The 13,350-nt window shown below is 44.7% G+C and overlaps 1 protein-coding gene across 1 annotated transcript in view; it reads right to left on the bottom strand.

Moving 5' to 3' along the window:
- The window catches only part of STX18 (syntaxin 18), a 237,369-nt gene that overhangs the window by 21,234 nt on the left and 202,785 nt on the right, over positions 1–13,350 (bottom strand). Inside the window, exon 9 of the mRNA XM_040335414.1 lies at positions 2,189–2,258. Coding sequence (XP_040191348.1) covers positions 2,189–2,258 — 70 coding nt within the window. The remainder of the gene's footprint in view (positions 1–2,188; positions 2,259–13,350) is intronic.

Below are 13,350 nucleotides of genomic sequence, written 5' to 3'. Positions count from 1 at the left end.
TTTCCTATTGGTTTCTTTACCAGGAAGTCGTGTGAATAGAACCCCAGTTGTTGTTCTTCTGGAGGTACTTGTACCACCACACCCTGTTGAATCAGTTCTCCCAATGAGGACTTCATGGCCAGGGATTGTTCTGGGGCATTTGTTCTCAAAAACCTGCTTGGAGGATGTAGCCCTGAGCTAAAGTGGTCAGGATATACTAATTGGATGTTACCGCTGACCACTGCGGAAGAAACTTCTGTAATCTCCCGCCTACCCGCACGGCCGAGTCATTGGGATTTCTCGACTTGTGTAGGAGAATGGAAAAGGATTCCCCCTTTTCCTTTTGCCTTCTGTGTGGCCCAGTTCCTCCTGCCTCCTTGGGGTTTGTTGTCTTTTTCCTGAGCCTTTTGAGGTCGAAAAAAACCTTTTGGGGGTTGTTTCTTCTTTTTAATTGGAAAAGATTTTTCCTGTCAGCTGTCCTGTCTAGGATACTTTCTAGATCAGGACAAAAAAGAAGGTCCCCGAAAAAGGAATCCCGCAAAGCTTATTTTTTGAAGCTGCATCACCTGGCCAAGTCTTTAACCACAATGCCCTTTCTGCAGTATTAGTCAAGGCTGCAGATTATGCCGACATCTTAATTGCTTCAGCTGAAGCATCTGCTATGTAAGCAACTGCAGAAGATAAAGTGGAAAAAGAATCTAAGATTTCTTGTTTAGGTGAATCCGCCACTATATGGGACTTTAATTGGTTAGTCCAAAACTCTAAAATTTCTGACTACACACGTTGTGGCCATAGCAGGTTTTAAATTATTCATGATTGACTGCCATGACCTTTTAAGTAGGAGATCCATGCGTTTGTCCATAGGGTCTTTTAGAACCCCCGTGTCCTCAAAAGACAGATTAGTGGACCTGGAAACTTGAGAGAAGGCCGCATCCAGTTTAGGGACCTTATTCCATACTGCAGAGGGATCTTCCTCAAAAGCAAAGTGCCTTTCATGGGCTTCTGAGAAAATAAGGCTTTTTCTCTGCATCCTGCCATTCCTTTTTTATGGCGTCAGAAATGACCGAGTGGACCGGAAATGTCCGACCCTTGGGTTCACTTAGACCTGCATACATGCGGCCATGTAAACTTAAATCCTTTCTTTCCTCACTTAGACCCAAAGTAACATAAATGGCCCTAAGTAACCCATCCACCTCTTCCAGGGATAATTTTAAATCTTGAAGGGGACACTGCTGACTCTTCCCATGAGTCCTCTGAATCCTAGCTAGTAGGAACATGGGAGTGACCTTCCCTGGTAACAGGCTCTTCAGCTAAAGATTCTAATGCTGGTAATGCCACAGAGTCCTGGGAGGACTGTGAAGTGGAGGCCTGGGTAGTGGTAGGGGAAACTAATGAGTCACTAAAAATTTAAATCGTGGCAAAAAGTTCTTTCTTTACAGACACAATCAACTCTTCCCATAAAGAGGCCGATTCCTCCTGAACTAAAGAAGAAATGCATGTGCTGCATAGAGCCTTTATCCAATTCTCGCCCATCTTTGTCCTACATGAAGGACACTTATTTTTTGTGACAGAAGTCTTGGCCTGGGGAGAAGAAAGAAAGCAGGGGAATCCTTAGCGAGACCCAGTCCCAGTAAATGGACCTCCCCTATAGGTGCACTAGGAAAGAAATGTGTCCATTCCGGTGCCCAGACAGGCCCCTTGCCACTAGTGGGGATTAGAAACAAAGGAGACCGGAAAGAAATAAATCCAGGCCACCGAGCGCTTCTCTGGCTATCACCGAGCACTAAGGGGAAAAAGGAGCCTGAAAGTTACCGCTGCCGTTCGGGAAGTATGGGAGGACAGACAGACTTACTGGAGGAAAGGTTGGAGGGAAGTCGTCTCCCAGGAACACCTGAGATATTGACTCCCCTCACAGAAGATGTTCCCTCCAGGCCGGAGGAAACACAAAAACGGAGGTGTGCTAGGGAGGTGCCTCCCTTTAAAGATCTGGAGGAAGAAGGTGTTTCCTATGGTTGTGGGTGGAGTCGCTCAAGGTGCTGTCCTGAAAGACGCCTTGGGAAAACATACATACAATAACGTTAGTGAACTTTTGGGACCAGCACCACACACCTGGGCAGCTCTTCAACAAAACTGATCTGGCGATCACAAATGTCAGTTAAATTTTCAAAAATAATATTCTTCACAATAGAAAATAAACAGGTTAGGTTACCTGCTGCAGCACCTTCTCTGTGAATATTTCTTGCAGTCGGGATATTTCAACCACCTTGCCTTCTATTTGCCTGCAAAAAAAGTATCACAGACAGAATCACATCTCGGTCAATAAAAATTCTGAAATAACCATAGACTAAATCCACATGCAGAATTTCAATGTAATAAATTCTTCTGAAAGACTTTTCCATTAGTGCTAAACTGGACATTTGGCCAAGATATATATATATATATATATATATATATATATATATATATATATATTCAAGTATTTATACAAGTCTTCTCTTCTACATTTCTTCAAATTCTAACTGGCCCCTGTATCTTCAGGCACCCAGCAGCAACTTATTTCCAATTTTCACACAGTAGAAGCACTGAAATTGTCAAAAACTTTATCTAGACTTACCGGTAACGGTATTTCTAGGAGTCTTTCAGGACAGCACCTGGAGAAAGCGTAGCTCCACCCAACTTCCCAGGAAATACTGCGATTGATGTATTTTAAGGCAGGACACTTCCACCAAGGCCTCAGTCGTAATCGAGAAACCTCCAGCCATGCTGAAAGACAGAATTTGAAAAACAGACAAACACAACATAACAGTGCAAGTCTCAACAGAGACCATTAGGGAGGGTAATAGCTGCTGTCCTGAAAGACTCCTAGAAATACCGTTACCGGTAAGTCTAAGGATTTCTAATAACGTCTTTCAGGACAGCACCTGGAGATAAGCAAGAACTTGCTTTAGGGTGGGACCACTGCCTGCAGGACGTTTCCGGCCAAAAGCCTGCTCTGAGGTTGACAGTAAATAGACTCTATAATGCCGGATGAACATGGAGAAACTCGTCCATGTTACTGCCTTACAGATTTGCTCGGGTGAGACGCTAGCCCTCTCGGCCCAGGATATTGGTACTGCCCTAGTTGAATAGGCCAAGATACCTTCCAGGGGTATCTGCCCTGAGGCCGTGTAGGTGTCTATAATGGGTGTCCTAAGCCATCTTACTATTGTGCTTTTGGAAGCATGGATCTCCCTTACGTGATCCTGAAAAAAGCACAAAAATAGAATTAGATTTCCAAAATTGCTTAGTTAACTCTGGGTATCGTAGTAGATATCTCTTTACATCAAGCACGTTGAAAACGTCCTCTTTAGGACCGGCTGGGGATGCAAAAAAACATTCAAAATACTACTTCTTGTGATCAATGAAAAAAGGAAGAGGTCTTTGGCAGAAAGCCTGGGTCCACCTTTAGAACTATACGGTCTGGGGAAAATTGTTAAGAAGGGTTCAAACATAGAAACAGGCTGCAGCTCACTAACTCTTCTGGCAGAGGTGACTGCCACCAATAGTGCTGTTTTCTAAGTCCAATCCCTTATTGTAGCATTTTCTAGAGGTTCAAAAGGTGTTTTAGTTAGACCCTGCAGAACCACTGACAAGTCCTAACTTGGAAAAAAATTGATAGGCGCTGGTCTTGATCTAGCCAGAGCCTTAAAGAACCCATCAACGGATTTTGTGATCATTTTGTTACCCCTTCTCCATTCCATCATGAAGAAATTCCACGATGGAAATGATGATCTGAGGCAAATACTGCTTTGCAATGCACCAAGAGTTGTAGCATTTCCAAACCTTGAAATAAATGTCTTTAATAACCTTCTTCCTGCTATTCAGCAGCTTAGAAACTAATTTGTCCGATAGACCCCTATTCTTCGGGATCTGCTCTTCAGAAACCAGACTGCTAACCTGAGTTGGCTTACGTCTGGATGAAGGATGGGCCCCTGATTAAGTAGATTGTCCCGCAGAGGTAATATTAAGTGAGGTTCTGCCACCAGATCGAGAACCAATTCCTCTTGGGCCAATAGGGGGCTAAAAGTTCCATTTGTGGATTCTTCCTGAAACTTTGAGGACCAGCGGTATAAACTGGAAGGGGGAAAGCATAACACAAAAGGAAGTCCAAGGCTGGACCAGAGCATCCAAGCCCCTTGCCTGATCCCCTTTGTTCAGGAAAAAGCCGAAACCTTCAAGTTCGAGTGGGTCGCAAACAGAGCGATCTGCGGAATACCCCACTTGTTCACCCCCATCTAAAAAACTTCCAAATTGAGACTCCACTCAAGATTCTGAAATTTCCTTCCTGCTCAGGAAATATGCCATCTAATTCAAACTGCCCTTCAGATGCAGGGCCGACAGGGATGTCAGATTCTATTCCGCCCAAACTAGGATTTCCCAAGCTGAAGTCAGGACAGCCCTGCTTCTGGTACCTCCCTGATTTATTACACAGGCGACCGCTGTGGCGTTGTTGCACAGGATCTGAACTTGTTGGCCCTTTGATCGTCTCCTGGAACCAAAGGAGCACCATCAGAATTGCCTTCAGTTCCTCCAATTGGATGATATTTTTTGCGTTTAAGCTTGACCAGGCTCTCCCTGGGCAAAATGATCCTCTAGATGTGCTCCCCATCCCCAGGAACTTGCATCTGTCATTAGCCTTCTTGAGACCGGAAACATCCAAAGTAGGCCCTTGCTCAGATTTGACTGAGTCCTCCACCACCACAATTTCCTCCTAATTAGGGAATCGTGAATTATTTCTCTAAGGGTTCTTCATGCTTCCAATTTTGCAGAATTATCTGCTGTAGCTTCCTTGAGTGGAGGAGGCCCATTGAACAGCCAAAATAGAGGATGTTAGGAGACCCAATGTTGACATAGCCGATCAGTAACTGGCGAGCATGTCTGAATCTGTTTTATCACTCCCAGGATCTTTTCCCCTGAGTCGAGGTTGTAGCCCAAAAACCTTATCAATTGGGAAGGAACCAGATTCGACTTCTTGTTTAAGAGCCAACCCAAGCTCTGCAAGTGGTGTTCTGTTCAAATTTGTCAGCAGCTGTTCTTTTGAGCTGGCAAACAGAAGATCATCTAGATATGGGACTATCATAATTCCCTGAATCTTCAGAGGCGCCAAGACTTCCACCATTGTTTTAGTGAAGATCCTCTGGGCCGAGGACAACCCGAAAGGTAGGGCTCTGAACTACAGATCAAATATTATGCCCTCTGAGCCAATTGCCAAACGCAAACAACCTTTGTGAAGCCACTGCTATTGGGAAGTGAAGGTAAGCATCCCTAAGATCGATGGAAGCCATAAAACAGTCCACCGTGAGAAGCTTCCTTACGGAATAAATCGTATCCATACTAAACTTTTTGTAGCGAATGGATTGATTTAGCAGTTTTAGGTTCAAGATTGAACAAAACTTTCCTGATGGTTTCTTTACCAAAAAAAAAAAGTGAGAATAAAACCCTAGCCCTTCCTCCTGATGAATTGGGATCATCACTGCATACAGCATCAGGTTTTGTAAAAGGGACATTATTGCTAAGACCTTGTCCCGACACTAGGAATCTGGGTTACAAAAAAACTATTTGGAGGAATTTTCGAAATTTTTTGTCTGTATCCCTGGGACATGACAGTGAGGACAATTGGACTGGATATTACCACTCTCCACTGACGAAGGAAGGATAGAAGTCTCCCTCCCACAGTAGGACCACCATCTTTTTCTTTGCCTTTTTCTTATCTGCGGTTCTATCCAACATGGTCTCTAAGTCAGGGCCAAATAACAGATCCCCATTAAAAGGGAGCCCACAGAGCTTTACTTTGGAAGCAGAGTTCCCAGACCAAGTCTTTAACCAGAGGGTCCTTCGTGCCGAGTTCACTAAAGTTGAAGTTTTGGCAGACATCCTGATTGACTCCGCAGAGCAATCTTCTACATAACCCATTGGCTTTAGAAGAACCGGAAAGATGTCCAACAGATCCTCTCGGGAGATACCTCCCTCAATGCGCTCCTTTAACTGTTCTAGCTAAAGCTCCAAATTTCTGCCCATCACAGTTGAAGCCATTGATGGCTGGAGATTGGTCATTTACGAGTCCCATGCTTTCATGCATGCATCCAAATTTCAGCCTTTTGTTCCGCACATGCGACTTGTCCTCGTCAAAGGGAACCCTTTGCTTAAGGGATCGATAGAAAAACTGATCCCTCTCTGGGTCCTTCCATTCTCATTTGACAGCCTCTGAAAGACCTTGTGAACTGGAAAAACTCTCTATTTAACCTCCCCATGGCCCTCAAACATTTCATCATGCAGGAATAAGTCAACCTTATCCTCCTGAATGCGAAGGGTGGTATGAATGGTTTTACTCAAATCAGCCACCTCCTCCAAGGATAATTTGTATATAGACAATCGTCTACCTCCTGCATTCCCCTTTATCCTCATCCCCTGATACTTTGGGGGAGCTGGTCCTGCTTACGCCCTCTTCCTCTGAGTCACTCTCCTCCCTGTATAATGAAGTGGATGGCAGAGGACTGCATGGTACATTGGCCTGACTCCCTGATTGGAGCGCTGGGTGCCTGTCAAAAAAAGGAGCTTCCATACACTTTTCAGTCTTTCCGCTCCTTTTTGAAGGAGACCAAAAGATCCAAACTTTGAGGTGTTTCATGTTTTACCAGGTAGACTATATAATCTTTACATAGAGCCTACGTCCAGGTATACTTAAGGGACGCCTTGCCAGAGGGGCACTTTTTCTTAGGAGTAGGAAGGGCATGCATTAATTTCTTCTCCACTTTCTGTAATAAAACAGAGGAAAAAGGGGAGAAAGCACTAGATTAGTACTTAAACCACTGGCGCTGACTCTGCGGACAAATGCCAAGGACATTGGGCCATACTGTCTCTTTTTTTAAACTCCCGGTCTCTTCGCCGCTGTGAAGACCAAAAGTGTACGTCAGCCACGGCCCACCCCCATTCTACAGGCCGAAACCAGAAGTCGTGTGCTCCTTCCAGAAATGACGTCACCCGTCATCGGTACCAAGCTCCAAGTTGGGACAGGTCCCCTGCCGGTCCCCAATTTTTCGCCAAGCGGGAAAGAAGAGGGGAGCTCCAGAACATTCGCAGCTCGTCTGGCAGGATGCTGGGATAGTCTAAAAAGTTATGCCATGCCCCCCCTCTGCCTGGAGGGAGCGCAGCACATCTGCAGTTCCTCGCAGCACTTACACCATGGAGGAGGAAACACTACAACTGAGGCCATGGTGAAAGTGTCCTGCCTTAAAAGACATTGATCGCAGTGTTTCCTGGGAAGTTGGGTGGAGCTACGCTCTCGACTAGATGCTGTCCTGAAAGAAGTTTTGAGAAATATACTTTACAGACACTCTGATGCTTTAGTCAATATTTTAAATTAAAGTATATGTACACCCAACATTTCATATCACTGATACCCTATATTGCCAAAAGTATTGTGACGTCTGCCTTTACATGCACATGAACTTTAATGGAATCCCAGTCTAATTCCGTAGGGTTCAATATTGAGTTGGCTCACCCTTTGCAGCTACAGAGGGGAAAATAATTATTTGATCCATTGCATATTTTGTACGTTTGCCCACTTGCGAAGAAATGAAGGGTCTACAATTGTTAATATAGGTGCATTTTAAATAATAGAGACAGAATATCAACCAAACATCCAGAAAAAACACATGATACAAATGTTATAAACTGGGTTGTAGTTCATTGAGTAAAATAAGTATTTGATCCCCTACCAACCAACAATGATTCTGTCTCCCGCAGACTGGCTACAGTATGTGCTCTTGTGGTACACAGATTTGTCCTGCCAATTTAAGAAGGTGCTCCTAACGATATCTTATCTGTCACCTGTCTACATTCAAACTCACCATCATGGGCAAGACCAAAGAGCCGTCAAAGGATATCAGGGACATATTTGTAGACCTGTAAAAGGCTGGAATGGGCTACAAGACCATCAGCAAGAAGCTTGGTTAGAAAGAGACAACTGTTGGAGTGATTATTCGCAAATGGAAGAAATACAAAATAACCATCAATCGCTCTTGGTCTGAAGCTCCCTCCATGCAGGATTTGTTATCCTCAACATTTCATAAGACGTCCGCTCCGGATATCGTAACCACTTTGCCAATGTCATTTTACTATATGGTGGGCGGCAAGTGGTTAAAGTGGCTAAAGGCCTGCCTGGCTTACCATTTTCATCTAAAAGTGAAAGTAAAAGAAAATCTCATATTTTAGGTTGACAGCAGAACACTAAGGCCCCGTACACACGACCGAGTTTCTCGGCAGAATTCAGCCAGAAACTCGGTCAGAGCTGTATTCTGCCGAGAAACCCGGCCGTGTGTACACTTTCGGCCGAGGAAACCGACGAGAATCTCGTCGTGCCAAATAGAGAACATGTTCTCTATTTCCTCGTTACTCAATGAGGAAATTTGGCTCACCGAGATCCTCGGCGGCTTCACAAGAAACTCGACGAGCAAAACGATGTGTTTTGCTCGTCGAGTTTCTCGGCCGTGTGTATGGGGCCTGATAAAGGCAAAATCTTCCAATGAGGACGCTAGTTCTGCTGACCCTGGTGACATACCAAAATTTCCTTAAGCAGTCTACAGATGGATCAAATTTCAGCTGGTGTTGAGCATGGACTAGACAAGTTTCAATGCATTTATGGGCAGGCTGGTTGTACCCAAATCGATTCATCGATTGACTTGGGTACAACCAGCATGTCAGATTTTTATCATGCGATTATTACTAACGGCTAGAGCTGCTAGCAGTAAATCACTGTGTTCTCCCGGCAGGCAAGCCCCGCCCCCCTTTCCTCAGGGGAACACAATAGCTCCACAGTAGAACTGGCGGTTGTAAATATCGCTTATTCTTTTCCAAATGGAAAAACAATGTTGCAATTAGTTACATCTGAATGTCCATATAGACACTAAAGAGGCCTCTGAGACGGTCTTCATCTATATCTAGATCTAGATCTATGGAGTAGCAGGGAAGCCTGCAGAAATCTCCCATGTTTGCTTATCTTATTGAAAGCAAAAGCAACGAGGCAAGGCTCTATAATCAGTTTGATCTTTAGGGACTGGGAGGTTTTGGCTGGTGGTGTGGGCAGTAACCTCAGACATGAGACAACGCACCACTTGAAATGTAATAAATCGGTAGGAGATATCATGAAAATGTTTGAGAAGGAATGTCCTGCCTGCTATAGAATAGCCAGTATTGGCAGGAGAACATTCCATGAGTCAAGTAATAAACATTCTGCTCTCCTAGCTCCAGAGAAACAACACCCACACCATACCTATTATTAGCCCTTCAGCTACGTGTTGCCATTTTCATGTTCAGCCGTGTTTTGCTTAATGGGAGACATGAATTATCCTCTTATTTAATCAGTCAGTAACATTAGGTTTACTTACTTGCGCTAACATGGACTTCTAAAGAGGACGTGGAAGATGTGTATTTCTCTACCAGTAGTTTACCAGGTATAAAAATTGTGGCAAACAATAATGCCTGGTACACACGGGGAGTAATGTTTTTTTTTTCCCATTCAACCCAGTGGACTGAATGAAAAAAAAAAAAAGAAACGGACAGATTCCTGTACTAACATTGCTTTTGTAAGTACAGCAATCCCCCCCCCCCCTCCACCAGAACACAGTGATCAGCGCTCGCAGCTATTGCCTACTAGCACTTATTGGATGCTGATTTTCCAGCATGCTTGTTGGATAAAAGCTGGTCCTTAGACCAGCTTCTGCTGGACAGGCTACTATACACATAGGGCCAGATTCTCGTACATTTGCGGGCGTGTAACGTAACCCGTTTACGTTACACTGCCGCAAGTTTTCAGTGCACGATCCACAATGTAAACTTGCGGCGGTGTATCGTAAACACGTCCGGCGCAAGCCCGCCCAATTCAAATGGGGCGGCTACCATTTAAATTAGGTGCGCTCCCGCGCCGGACGTACTGCGCATGCTCAGTTTTGAAATTCCCGCCGTGCTTTGCGTGATGTGACGTCATTTTTTAGAACGGCGACGTGCGTAGCGTCCATTGGTATTCCCGGACGTCTTACGCGGAAAAAAAATAAATTGAAATTCGACCCGGGAACGACGGCCATACTTTAACATGGCTCGACTAAAGTTAAGCCATGTTAAAGCAGGTGTAAATTAGCGTCGGGAAAAAATTACTAGCGACGACGTAACGACGGGAAAAAAACTTTGTGGATCGCCGTAACTGCTCATTTGCATACCCGACGCTGGAATACGACGCAAAATCCCCCCAGCGGCGGCCGAAGTATTGCATCCTAAGATCCGACGGTGTAAGTCAATTACACCTGTCGGATCTTAGGGCTATCTATGCGGAACTGATTCTATGAATCAGCCGCATAGATACGACGGTGTATCAGGAGATACGCCGTCGTATCTCCTCTGTGAATCTGGCCCATAGGCCGAAATGTTGGACGATTTCTATTGAACTGGCCTGTGTACCAGCCTTAAAGTGGTTGTAAAGTCACTGAGGACAATTACTGGAATCCCCTCTGTTATAGCAAGCTATGATGTGCAGTGTGTCTCTTTTTAAATTATGAAGCTAAATGAGCTGCTACTGTGTGGTCACGTGACCTCCCGTTAGTCTCCTTCACTGATCTGAGGACTACAGTTGGGGACTGAGATTCCCCTCTGACGTCACCCATGAGGTCACGTGATCACACAGAGGTGCTGTGAAATAAGGTATTTAGCTTCATATTTAAAAAAAAAAAACCCCCACACACACACTGCACAATATAGCTTGTTGTATCAGAAGGGACACAGTAATTGTGCTCAGTGACTTTATAGCCACACAGAAAAATGGCAGGAGGGGAAGAGTGGGGAGGAGATAGGATCTCACAGCACAGACTATTGAGCTGATAGGCAGGGAGGGAGGGGGAGATGGAGAGACTGACCAGCAGGATGATTAAGGCACGCAAACTGACAATAGTATCATGAATCAGCAGCCATAATTACACAGGAACAGGCAGAATTAACTAGGTATTTTACAGTATAGAATGGGACAAATGACATTGCAGATGCACTATGCTGTTTATCGTGCTTTAAACAGGATATTTCTTTTTTTATTGGGTTACAACTGCTTTAACTGCTTTAGCCAAAGTACGGCTACAGGGCGATTGCTTAACTCTGGGAGGCCGTTAATTAACGGTCTTCCAGAATCGCGCGCTGCCTGGGGCTCGCACACAGGAGTGTCCGTGACCGCCGGGTCCAGAGGACCCGGCGCATCACGGATCACGGTAAATCGCAGCCGATAGCGGCGGTTTACCACGTGATCGCTCCATCCAATGACGGAGCGATCACTTGTAAACAAACCGGCGTCATGTGATGATGCCGGTTCCTCCCTCCCCTCTCTGTACCGATTGGTACAGTGTGAGAGGAGAGCTGAGACTGCAGCATCCATGATCAGCCATCCCTGCCCCAATACTGTGCAATACCCTGCCCCATACACTGCAATACCCTGCCCAATACTGTGCAATACTCTGCAATACCCTGCCCCATACTGTGCAATACTCTGCAATAACCTGTCCATACTGTGCAGTACTCCGCAATAACCACTTCCTACCCGCCGCCATCATATGACATCCTTGACTTTATGCAGGGATTTCTGAATGCCTGCAACTACAGTCATCATTCAGATATCGGCTTTTTCAGCCGGCGATTCCCTACACCATAAGAACAATCATAGCTGCTGTTCCGCCGCTTGATCATTCTTACGGGAGGCGAGAGGGGACACCCCCGCTGTCCTCTGGTGCGTCTAGCAACTCACAGCTACGATCGAAGCCAGGATAGTTTTTTTTTTTTTTATTTCAGGCTTCCCAGCCTAGAGGTGATATGTGGGGTCTTATTGACCCCCTCATATCTCACTGTAAAGAGGACCTATCATGCCATATTCCCATTACAAGGGATGTTTACATTCCTTGTAATAGGAATAAAAGAGATCAACACATTTATTTTTGCGGAAAAAAGTGTCAAACTAAAATAAATAAAGTAAAATGAACAATAAAATGTTTTATTTTTTTTAAAGCGCCCCTGTCCCCGTGTGCTCGCATCCAGAAGCGAACGCATACGTAAGTCCCGCCCAGATATGAAAACGGTGTTCAAACCCCACATGTGAGGTATCGCTGCGAACGTTAGAGCGAGAGCAATCATTTTGGCCCTAGACCTCTTCTCCAACTAAAAACATGTAACCAGTAAAAATATTTAAAGCGTCGCCTATGGGGATTTTTAAGTAGCGAAGTTTAGCGCCATTCCACGAGCGCGTGCAATTTTGAAGGGTGACATGTTGGGTATCTATTTACTCTGCGTAACGTCATGTTTCACATTATGCAAAAACATTGGACTAACTTTACTGTTTTTTTTTTCAAGCACAAAGCTTTTTTTTTTTTTTTTTTAAAACGCGTTAGAAAAATTGCTGCGCAAATACAGTGCGAGCTAAAAAGCTAAGACCACCATTTTATTCTTTTAGTATTTTCTAAAAAAAAACATATATAATGTTTTGGGGTTCTATGTACATTTCTAGCAAATAAATGATGATTTTTACATGTAGGAGAGAAATGTCAGGGCTGCCGACCCGCCCGCATCCACCACGTTGAGGAGCTTCTCTTGGGTGGACAGAGCTACCAGCTCTGTTCCCCTACCAGTGCGTAAGCCCGACTGTAGGTCGTGGAAGAGCAGGCCATCCTCACAATGAGTTTTAAAGCTGGAGAAGGGCCTCTATTTCAATAACTCTAGCTAAAAAATGAGAAGCTGAGTCAGTCGGGTCCAAGCTGGCTTTTTTTAAAAGTGGAGTCAGAAAGCTGTGTTTTAAAATTGCGGGAACAATCCCAAGTTGGAATGAGCGATTGACTAGGTAGCATAAGTCATCAATAATGGTATGTAGATTCTCCTGGATGAGCCAAGCGGGGCAGACGTCTCCAGGATAGCAAGTAGTTTTTAATTTCAAAATCAGGGCTTCCAGGTCATGGGTTTTTACCAGTTCGAAATTAAAAAAAAATTCTGGGCAGTGGTTCGTGTTAGGCGGAAATTGGTTAGAGAGGCCTAGAGAGTTGTTGGCGCATTACGTGAGGAGTCTCGATACTTTGCTCGAGAATCCCAACAATAAGCTCTTGGGATGGTACAATGTGTTGCTGGAATCTTTTAGGGGCACAAAGTTCCTTCATAACTTTGAACAATTCAGATTGTTTGTCGTTTGCTTTCCTGATTTGTGTCTGGAGAAATGTGTCAGTACAGAATTGCAAAAAATGGTCAGGAAGGGGGTAAATCCTTCTGGGGCCGAAGTGGTTGGGAAACGTGAGCAGACATAGCCAGGATTTGTATACTGTG

This window comes from Rana temporaria, chromosome 1 (genome assembly GCF_905171775.1).
Source record: "Rana temporaria chromosome 1, aRanTem1.1, whole genome shotgun sequence".
In the NCBI taxonomy this organism is placed as follows: Eukaryota; Metazoa; Chordata; class Amphibia; order Anura; family Ranidae; genus Rana; species Rana temporaria.
This window is presented reverse-complemented; position numbering and strand designations above follow the sequence as displayed.